Source organism: Orcinus orca, chromosome 3 (assembly GCF_937001465.1).
Source record: "Orcinus orca chromosome 3, mOrcOrc1.1, whole genome shotgun sequence".
In the NCBI taxonomy this organism is placed as follows: Eukaryota; Metazoa; Chordata; class Mammalia; order Artiodactyla; family Delphinidae; genus Orcinus; species Orcinus orca.
In genome coordinates, this window is record NC_064561.1 from 179,786,219 (window position 1) to 179,796,952 (window position 10,734).

At 55.8% G+C, this 10,734-nt stretch overlaps 2 protein-coding genes across 3 annotated transcripts in view; both read right to left on the reverse strand.

The window, feature by feature from the left end:
• TENT4A (terminal nucleotidyltransferase 4A) overlaps window positions 1-6,125 on the reverse strand; it is a 44,791-nt gene extending 38,666 nt beyond the window's left edge. For both annotated transcript variants that reach the window (XM_049708241.1, XM_033436691.2), the window contains exon 1: window positions 5,408-6,125. In XM_049708241.1, coding sequence (XP_049564198.1) covers window positions 5,408-6,120 — 713 coding nt within the window. In that variant the 5' untranslated portion in view covers window positions 6,121-6,125. The remainder of the gene's footprint in view (window positions 1-5,407) is intronic.
• Window positions 6,126-6,371: 246 nt separating this feature from the next.
• LOC125963976 (translation initiation factor IF-2-like) lies at window positions 6,372-9,070 on the reverse strand. The gene is made up of 3 exons (XM_049707885.1): window positions 8,995-9,070; window positions 6,779-7,376; window positions 6,372-6,678 (listed from the first exon to the last, which is right to left on the reverse strand). The coding sequence occupies exons 1-3, from the start codon at window positions 9,068-9,070 to the stop codon at window positions 6,372-6,374; spliced, it is 981 nt and encodes a 326-aa protein (XP_049563842.1).
• Window positions 9,071-10,734: the final 1,664 nt, after the last annotated feature.

A 10,734-nucleotide genomic window follows, 5' to 3' on the forward strand; every position in this document is an offset into this window, starting at 1 on the left:
AGCGTGGAAATCCTAGCATAAGATATTTCCTTTTTAGTGCAAATCCCAAGTCACTGGGGAGAGGCACCTGTGAGCACCTCACTGGGAGGCTCGTTCGTACTGGGGGCAGATGTCTGGGGCACCTGTCTCGACTACCGAGACCACCCTCCTACCCTTCCTCGGGTGCCACACCCACTCAGCAGCCTTCTGAGAGGAGAAATCCCTGACAAGCTGACCAGAGTCTTCTAGGCAGGCCTCTGCACAGCTGTGCTGGCCAGTGGCAATTTCCAGGTGACGCCGTGGCTTATGACAACCTCCTATGACTCCAGTGAGAGATTCAGTCACCCCTCCCCGGTGACCCTGCCTTCTGGCTGTACCATCAAAATCAGGTTTCTGAATCTGAACATCACAGGTTTTTGTTTGTTTACTACAACCCTCTTCTACTTCACAACCCAAAACCCAAATCTTAAACCATAATGACCTAACCGTGGCGCACAAATCCTTATTTTCCAAGGATGACTGTTATCTCTCCTTCTATTTACATGAATCCATTTAAAATGGGGGCCAAAATTTCATATTAAACAGCGACCAAAAGAAGGTCTGAGACTTTACTTTGAAAAACAGATCTTAAACTCTGAAAAACTTGTTTACTTTAAAACACTTAAAAATACGTTTAGGAGCAATCAAGTCACAACCACGTGTCACATCTAAGAGGTCACAATGGCACTGCCTTGGCACTGCTTTTCCATCCAGAGCTCACAGCAGCAGGACGTCCGCTTTATCCCACCCTGACCTCCACAGCAGGAGCAGTCGGGAGGCCATTCTTTACAAGATCATTCGAGGGCCCACTTTTCAGAGGACTCCTCATATCCTGACCCTCCACTTCCAGAGCTCCGTCCCGCCCCTCCCCCTCCCCCTCCTCGGCAGCCCCGTCTCCGAGCGTCAGCTGTGCTAGCTTTGCCCATACTCCTTTACCAGCACCCAGGCATCACTTTCCCCGACTGTCACAGCCACCATCTTGTGCTGGATTTTCAATTTCACTTTGCAGAGAGACTGGCCGTGGCGCGAGGGGCAGGGACAAGGATGCAACTTTCACGCAGGGCGGAGTGTCTGAGCAGGAGCTAATATCATGAACGATCAGTGCAGCAGCAAACTCGTGCCCAGCGCGTCACCCTCGGGGCCTCCAAGGATAAACACTCAGAAAACAAGGCCCACGTGTGCTACCATCTCACAATAACCATTCCTGTGCATCCCCGGACGTCTGCAGGAAGACATGAGAATGAGACAAAGGCAACAAGAGTGGTGACAGCCATGGTCCATGGCGGGTCCTGCTGGCCCTTCACCTGTGCCCTCCCACTGGCCCCCTAAGGACGAGGCGTGGGAGACCATTCGTTGGACTGTAGGTAGTGCCACGTCAGGCTGGAGGCACAGAGGGAGAAAGGAGGAAAAGGAAAAGATTCAGGAGGGATCCTGAATCTTCTCCAGGCACTGACTCGGGAGAAAGGGGAAAAGAGAACATGTGTGGAGTTAGAAAGAACCCAGGCCGGGGCCCAGCAGGGCACGCTGGCCTCTCCTCTGAAACAACACCTGTCGGCTTCTCACAAACTTCAGGCTAAGTGAATTTTCTCTGAAGGAACAGAAGATGTTAAAAAAATGAAATACTGTCAAGGGACCTGCAGGGAGGGTGCTGCGTGTGACTCTGCACACTGCGGGCAGGGCTCAGAGGACAAACGCTGAACCTAAGCCAGGGCAGGGCCCGGACTGCAGGCATCCGCCAGGGCGCTGGGTTCTCTCCCATTCCAGGATCTCCTTCCTGGGGGTCTGCAGGCACCAGGAAGGATGCGGCAGAGTATCTGAGGTCCACGCTCCCACTCTCACTTATGCAGGACTTCTCTTTACCTTTGATCTGGGAAGGTTTCTGAAGCTGTTGAGACTGACCCAGGCAAAGTCACAAAGTACTGCTGGGTCAGGAGACAAGGGCCAGAGAGAGTGGCGGCAGCCAGAGGCCGGGACACATGCTCAGGGTCAGTCTCAAGACTGAGAGCTCAACCAAGGAAACTGACTAAGAACTAGAACCAGCGGCAGCTCCAAAACAAGAATTTGACCTTCTCCACTCTGAATGTTCTCGCACTAATTCCTGTGCACTTTCACCTGCTTTTTCTTCGTCTTAGGATGCAAACAGGTTGGCCACCTTACAAGGCGGCCGCCAGGCAAAGTTCCCAAGGGCAGAAACCCCCCCAATAAAGAAGGGATGGTGCCAGCTGCTACATGGGCTACCAGGCAAAGGCCCAGTAGGGTTCAGCTGATGCTACTCACACCCCCCCCCCCACCAGCAACTGCTTACCCTTTCTTGAGGACTGCAGACACTGTCTTTCCAGAAATGCTGTCCTGAGACTAGATGGGCTGAGCAACATCTCATCAACAAGATTTTTTTCTGCTGGCTGGCCTAGGCGATCTCTTATCTCAGTTCTTTCCCTGTCTAAGCCACAAGTGAGGGACCTTCTGGTGGCCTTCCTCATCACTCTGGGTAGGCTGGCAGCCTGAAGAAAGTTCCAGACACAGCTATCTCTTGATACCAAAAAGTCAGTTGGAGAAGCCCAGCAGGCCCGTGGCAATGTCTTTTCACGAAGGACGACGCCTCCCTCCGGGGCACTCTTCCTCCGCTCCGCCCTTCTAGATGGGCAGTCCGCTAGGATTCAGAGCAGCGAGCCAAGCGTAGGGGATTCACCCTTCCAGGCAAGTGACAGGCAATCCTAGCTGACTCCTCCTCTAGGCAGGGATGGCAGAGAGTGGACAGGCCCAGGGCCACCCATAGAGGCGGGCAAGGAAGGGCAGCCAACACAGCCCGCCTATTTAGGTGGGCCGAAACACAGAACTCCTGGCCGCTTCGGAGCCCACTCTTCAGCCCTACACGACTTGGAGCCGACTTCTAACAGGCTGATGGGGGTGGAGGCGGGGGACCCTGACAGAGAGGGAGTGGAGACCCCAGGCAGGGCCCAGAGGGGCAGCACCCGGGAAGCAGGCCGGGTATCAGGCTTTGCCTCTAACCTAAGGGGGCGAGGGAGGTGCCCGGGGGTGGGACCTGACCCAAGCTGCTGCCAGAGGAGAAAAGCCCACTGGCCGTGCTGGGAACGGTCCAAGGGGGGCAAGAAGGCGTGATGACCACCTCGGGGTTCATGAGCAACCTCACTAGAGACGACGACAGGCCACGTGACAGTGAGGAGGACAGGCAGAGAGAGACTGGACAGGCAGGGCTCATGGGCCCTAGGTGCGGGCAACCCGGACTCAGGTTTCCAAGTCAGGGTCCTGAGGCTGTGTCTCCCATACCGACCCCACCCCCAGATCCCAGGGCAGCACCTGGCAGGTAGTAGGCTCATTTATTAAGGAAAGCGACAGCAACCTATGTACTGAGGCGTACTAGAAACTATGGGTGAGGAAACAGCTTCCAGAGCCTGAGGAGTTTGCACAGGGGTATCACACTGGCACTGCTGGCAGCTCATGAGAGGAAGCAGCGGGACTCCAGACGGTCTGGGCCCAAAAATGCTCTACAAGCAAAGACCACGCGCCTTCTGTTTTCCAAGTGCTAAGACACAGAGTCAATTCCAGTTACAAGACAGGCTGGAAACCTACAGGTCCCCCAAAGAACTCTTACGTTTAACGCCATACATCAAGAAACTGTGTCCGGGACTTCCCTGGTGGCACAGTGGTTAAGAATCCGCCTGCCAATGCAGGGGACATGGGTTCGAGCCCTGGTCGGAGAAGCTCCCACATGCCGCGGAGCAACTAAACCCGTGCGCCACCAACTACTGAGCCTGCACTCTAGAGCCCGCGAGCCACAACTACTGAGCCAGCGTGCTGCAACTACTGAAGCCCGCGTGCCTAGAGCCCGTGCTCCACAACAAGAGGAGCCACTGCAATGAGAAGCCCGCGCACCACAACGAAGAGTAGCCCCCGCTCGCCACAATTAGAGAAAGCCCACGTGTAGCAACGAAGACCCAACGCGGCCCAAAAAATAAATAAATGAAAGAAAGAAAAGAAGAAAGGAAGAAACTGTGTCCCCACCACCTCTTCGTAGAAAGTTCTACAAGTAAGAACTGTAGAAAGAGAGGGAAGAGGAGTCTGGGCTCCTCCCTGGGGCTGAGTGTATGCTCAATGCTTCAAGGAATTTAAGAAAGTAATGTTTCCAACCCACACCAGGTGAAATGAGTTGCAGAACGCAGCTATTACTGTGTATCATACACTCTCTAAAGTAGTATCAAGTTAAGTGTTTTACAACACACTTCAAAGCAGAATAAACAAACCTATGAAAAGAAAAAGTTACTTGAAGAGATAATTTCAATACCAAGCAATTGAGGAATTTCTAAGCCTCTAATGTTTTCCAACCCTAACACCCAGGAAAATCATTAGATGCCCTTTAAGTCAGCATGAGATTGTACAAGGAGAGTTTATGATTTAAGTCCTGAAATACCAACATAAAACCTACATACAGATATCTTGTTTCCAGTGCTCAGAAAAGCACAGGAAGGTAAGAGGGCTGGGTAAGTAGCACTCACACCTGAGCAGCGTCACCTGGGACTGCTCCAACACCCCCCCCACACACACACACACACACACTCTTTTTCACCAGTCCTTGCGTCTGTAATTGCACTAACCCTAAAGGAACTTCTAATCCCCTTTAGGCTGATATGGAAATACGTAAAGCAGAAGTGACGCTTTCCAGAGAATAAGTATTTGCTATAAACGTTTTTTTACTTTCTTTGAATACTAACTTGTTTAAAAAAAAATGCAGATGATGCTATTTGTCACTTTCGGCACAAAATTAAACCGTAACATTGAAACCCCCTCCCGAAAATGTAATTTTTAAATTCGCTGTTGGTTAAATTGTATCGTTACAAAAAACCTAATCCTCTTTCAAATGTATTTCCGCGGAGAAACAAAGTTAACATTTAACCAATGTTTACCTTCCACTTAATTCAAATTCCTGGCAATACTATAATTCTCTGCAAGGTAACAAACTCCACACCTATCTGCACCCCACTTTGACAAAAGGTCCCTAACCTGTCGGGGTGGGGTGGGAGGAGATGGAGAGAAAGTTAGGCGACCTCCTTTCCAGTTTCGCCAGGAAGAAAAGGAAAACATCTGCACAAATCGGACTCAACGGTCCCTCTCCTACACTGTTAGTGCAAGAATCCGGACATTTCACTCGTTTGTTAAGAGGAGTTTAAAATGGAAATAACAACCTCCCAGGGAGTCGGACGTTGGCCTCCAACATCCACCCTCGGGAGCCCGGATGGGGACCTCCGAGCTCCCGCGGTGCTGCCCGGGGAGCCGCGCGGCGGGGTGGCGCGCCCGGCCGGGCCGGGATCCCCACGGGCGGGCGCCGCCCCCCCCCCGCCCCCGGTCCCCGCGCCGCGCCGCGCGCACTCACCCCTGGATACCCGGGCTGTACGCGCGGCTCTTCCACGGCGTGCCGGGCCGCGGCGCCTGGGGCCCGGGGCCGCCTCCTCCGCTCAGCGCGGCCGCGCGGCTGCCGGACAGCAGGTAGTTGAGGCCGTACGTGCTGGCCTTGTTCTCGCGTTTCCGGCGGCCCGGGTGGAACTGGTGCTGCGGCGGGGAGCCGGCGGGCGCGGGGCCGCGCGGCCCGGGGTGCCCGTTGGCCGCGCCGGGGCCGGTCGAAGGACCGTCGGCGAAGTGGAAGAAGGCGCCGCCGCGGCCTCCTCCCGCCCGGCCGAGCGAGGCGCTGCTGGAGGACGACGAGGAGCAGCCGGGGCTCTCCGTGCCCGACTCGGCGTTGGACGAGGACGACGACGACGACGACAGAGACGGCGACTTGTGCAGGCGCCGGGCGCCCTCAGCCGCGGGCCCGAGCGCCGTCAGCAGTGCGGGGGGCAGCGCGGCGGGGCCAGGCGCGGGCGGCGGGGGCGACGCGGCGGGCAGCGCGGGCCCCGCCAGGCCGCCGCCGCCCAGCCCGGCCGTCCCCGCCGCGGCTGCCGTGTCCAGTGCCGGCGAGTTGAGGCAGAAGTAGGACGCGAAGCCCGAGCCGCCGCGGCCCACGCCCTGCGAGGTCTCCCAGATCTGCATCCACAGGGCATTGGCTGGCCCCTTCTGCTCGGGCTGGATCCAGGCCACGCGCGGATCCATCCACGCGCCGCCCCGCGGGCCCGCGCGCCCGTCCGCCCCGGCCCCGCCCCCGCCGCGCCCCGAGCCCCGGCCGCGCCGCGCACGGACGGACGGACGGGCCGCGCGCGGCCGGGCGGACGGACGGGCGGGCGGGCCTGCGCCGCGGCTCAGGCCGGCTCGCGGGCGGCGGCTCCCGTCGGGGTCCCGGCTCGCGGCGACCTGGAGGGGCCCGGGCAGGCCGCGGCGGGCTGCTCAGGCCTGTCGGGCTCCCTTCACGCGGCGCGGGGCGGACGCGGGGGCCGCGGCGGCGGCGTTCCACTCGGGCCGGCGGGAGAGGCCATCGGAGGGGGCGGGCGGCAGGGCCGAGGGGGCGGGCCCAGGCGCCGCGCAGCCCGGGACCCGCGGGAGGGCCGCCGCCGTGCGCCCGGCCCTCGGTCACGCTTGCGCCGCTCGCTCCGCGTTCCTGCAGCGGCGGCGGCGGCGGCGAAAAGACACTGTCGGCGGCGACAGGGCGCGGGGGAAGGAGGGGGCGCCGCCGCCTCCGCTCCAATGAGGGGCGGGGAGGGAGCGGGGCGGGGGCTGGCGGGGAGGAAGCGCGGCCGCCCTTGCCGGGACCGGAACGCCAGTGCGCACGCGCGGCTGATTTCAAATCCTCACTAGACACCGCCGCCTTGGTTACCGCGCCTGCGTACTGGGATTCTCCTCGGCGAGGGCCGGGGGGGAACGGGGGGGCGCGGGGGGCACCGCGACGGAAGGATACGCGACAGGGAGGGGCTGGAGGGGGGCGGCGACGGCGGCGGTTTCGTGGGCCTTTCTAGACCAAACTGGGCTGCGGTGGGGCACGGAGAAGCCGCGAGGCGGCGCGCAGTCGTCGGCCCGGCAGCGGCCGACAGCCCCACCTCCCTCCGCCGCGCAAGGCTGAGGCGTGGAGACATGCGCGCTGGCCTTGGGGTACCGGCAGCCGCCTAACCGCGCCGCGCGTGCGCAGGGACGGGAGGCCGGCGCTGCCGGTGGACGTTCCGCACCCCCGTGCGGGGTCCTCGCCCTCCGCTGGCCGACCTTCCAGACCTGCGTAGGGAACTGACAGCCCCCACTGCGGTCCCGTCGCTGCTCCAGGGAAAGGACAGAGATGCCCGAAGCCCCCTCCCGTCCATCAGGGTCTTGCGTGCCGCCGGTCACGCTGCGGTCCCTCGTGTCGGCGCCCTCACAAGTGCTCGCCGGCGTCCTCCCGGAGTAGCAGGTCTTACAGCCTGCGCCCGGCACTGGCCCCTGAGCGGCTGCCAGGAGCGGGGCCCAGGGGTGCCCTGGCAGAGCCCTAATCTGCCTGTTTCCTCACAGGCTTTTTTAGTTTCATTTAAAAATGACTTTCTATGCAGAAACGGGTGTTAAAACTTTCAGCTTAGCTCACTGGAGCGATTTCCCGAGGCAAGCTTGGCAGTGCTGCCCATCAGAGAAACAGCCCGTGTACGTGGGTGTCGGACGCGTGGCCTTGGCTGTTCGAGCTGGCACAGGTTCGCAGGATGCATTGGAGAATTGCCCAGCTGTCTGCTCTTTGAGTTCCCCGTGTCCAGAGGATGCTCTGAGCCGGGTCTGACAATAGTATTGTTTGGAATACAAAGCTAACCACGCAGTCTGTGAGATCCAAAGCAAGCCTGCCTTTGCCATGGCAGCCCAGACTGCCTGCCGGACCCCGCGGACCGCGGCCCGCCCCGCCCCCGCGCGTCCTGGTCTGAGTCCGGGGAATGCGTTCCCGGGCCAGGCGACTTCACGGCACCGAGCCAGGGACCTGAGGCTGTGTGCCTCACTCCCACAGCGCCTGGGCGCCATTCCTGTTAAATATGTGGGAACGAGGCGAATTTCAAATGGTCTGTTCCTCGTCTGTGTCAGAGGTGAGTCGACGTTACCAAGTGCTTGACGCCTCAAACCTTGTACCGACATGAAAAGTCCGTGTGTTGCATACTAAGGTTTTTTGCCAGATGATGTTACTTGATAAAAGCGGCTCTTTGAGTTCAGACGTTTTTCAGTACCTGTATATTGTACATGTGGAAATTATGATCAAGTATTAGAACATGTCCAGTTAAATACACTACAGAAAATCGCACACAAGCAAGTTAGGCGCCATTCTGGAACTCCTTGCTTCCAGTGCCTCAGGCCAAAACCCCTGGAGTCATCCCAGCCTCCTCTGTCTCCATAACCAACACGCCCTCTTGGCTTCACCTTCGGAAACAGCCAAAGCCCTACAGCTACCCTCAGTCCACCCTACCCCCTACCTACACCCCACTTCAAGCCACCAATATTTTTAGCCTATTTTAAATAGTGCCTTCTAGCTGGTTTCCCCTATTCCATTCTTAGCCCTTTGGCATTGTCTCCCTACAGCCACTTGAGTGATCCTTTAAAAAACGAATGTGGACTTAAAAAATAATAATAATAAGATCATGCCACTTTTCTGCTCAAAACCCTCTGGTGGCTTTCTTTCTCACTCAACCTTACTGTGATCTACAAGTCCCTGCATCGTCTGGTGCCCTATCCTAGCCTGATCAAGTCACAAGCCAGTGGGCACACTCCTACCTCAGGGCCTTTGCACTTGCTGTTACATCTGCCTGGGATGCTCTTCCCCGAGATGTCCCTCCCCACTCTCAGGTCTTAGTGAGGACTTCCAAGTGGCTCTGTTTAAACTACAAAGCTAGCCTTCAACACTCCCTGCTACCCTACCCTGCATTATTTTTCTTAGCATTTATCTCCGTTAGTTTCCTAGGGCCACATAACAAAATACCACAAACCAGATGGCTTAAAACAACAGAAATTTATTCCCTCACAATCCTGGAGGCTAAAAGTCTGAAATCAAGGTGTTGCCAGGGCCGTGCTTTCTCTGAGGGCTCTGTGGGAGAACCTTACTCTTAACTTCTGGTGTTGCCAGCAATTCTTGGTGTTCCTCGGCTGGTAGGTACATCACTCCAATTTCTGCCTCCATCGGTGCATGGAGTTTTCCCCGTGTGTGTGTCTCTTCTCTTCCTATAAAGACACCATTTACATTGGGTTGGGACTCACGCTGTTGACTTCATCTTAACTTGACTACATCTGCAAAGACCCTATTTCCAAATACAGTTACATTCTACTGGTACCCAGGGTTAGAGCTTGAACGTATCTCTTTTTTTGGGGGGGGGCGGACACAATTCAACCCACTATACCATCTAATCTAAATTTTGTTTACCTTGTTTGTCGTCTGTGTCCCCTCACCCCATTGGAATATAAGCTCCACAAGGAGAAGAATTTTTATCTGTCCTTTTCCCTGCTGGGTGCCAACTCAAGGACGGTGTCTGGCACATTACAGGTCCTCAGTGAACGCTGGTGGGGTGACCAATATTCACCTAACCAACCCAATGGGAATGAAAGCAGGAAGTTGCCTTGCCGAGCTTCCAGGAACTAGTACACGGGTTGTCGTTGTTTACTTGTTTTCAACATTTCAACCTCCCCCCCATGACCTCCCACTCTGTCTTTGCCTCTAGCTAATCCCCCTTAGTTTGATTCATCAGCCACCAGTCAACTTCTTGTAATTATATCCAGATTTTGATATTTATGCATTTGATCAGAAATCTTTTAAGTAAATTAGAAGCAGTATATTTCTTTATGTAAATCAAGAAACAACACTGAGGGCAAAATGCAGTCTCTGAGACTCTGGGCAGGGGAGGTCTTTCTCTTTGCTTATCAATTTTCACAGTAAGCCCAACATTTACCCTTTTTGGCCAAAACCCACTCTTCTCTTGCTCTCCTGATATTAAAGGAGAGGTGATATTTGAGATTACCTTATGGTTTTAGTGTTCTCATGAACAAATGGTTTCCAAAGTGTGTTTCATGGGCTTTCTGTACCAGAATCAGACATGCTGGTTAAAATGCAGGGATCTGGGGCTCATCCAATCTACTGAAACTTTCTAGAAGTGAAACCCAGGAATCAGTATTTTAAGTAAATTCCCTGAACAATTCTTAAGCACAGTAAAGCTTGAAAACCTCTGCGTAATCCAAGATTTCCAAACTCCATTGCTCACAGGAACTGACTAGGTAATATAAGTAACTGACCAAAAAATCAGTGTGTGTGTGTGTGTGTGTGTGTGTGTGTGTGTGTGTGTGTGTGTGTGTTAGCTACTGCTGAGTAACAAACGACCCCCAAACTCAGTAGCTTAAAATAAGTGTTTGGTATAGCTCACAAGTCTGTGGACCAGCTGAGTGGTTCTGCTGATCTGGGTCAGACACGGCTGAAATTGGCTTAAGGTGACTTAGATGCTTCAGTCAGCTAGAGGGTACCCCAAAGGCTGGCTGACCTAGAGTGGCCACACGCACAGGGCTGGCAGTTGGCTGGCTAGCAGTTGGCACACCAGGGTTGACTGGCCCATGTGTCTCTCATTACCTCTCAGGCTGGCCCCAGCTCATTCTCAGGGTGGCTGAATAGGATTTCAAGAAAGCAAACGGGCACGCACGAGACCAGACTGGCATGCCTTCACTTCCTCCCAATTCTATGAGCCCAAGCAGGTGACAAGGCCTTGGCAAGATTTAAGGGGTGGAAAAGTAGCCTTCACCCCTTGATAGAAGAGCTGAAGTCACATTTCAAGGGTCATGGGATGCTATGAAGGGAATAATTAG

What these genes read in the sequence shown, in the direction of transcription:
- LOC125963976 (XM_049707885.1), bottom strand. Translation starts at nt 9,070, where the DNA reads ATGGAGGCAGAAATTGGAGTGATGTACCTACCAGCCGAGGAACACCAA. An exon ending in GGCAACACCAGAAGTTAAGA is followed by an intron (nt 7,377 to 8,994) that starts GTAAGGTTCTCC and finishes CGCTCCTGGCAG; the next exon opens with CCGCTCAGGGGCCAGTGCCG. An exon ending in AATCCCAGTACGCAGGCGCG is followed by an intron (nt 6,679 to 6,778) that starts GTAACCAAGGCG and finishes CCTCCCCGCCAG; the next exon opens with CCCCCGCCCCGCTCCCTCCC.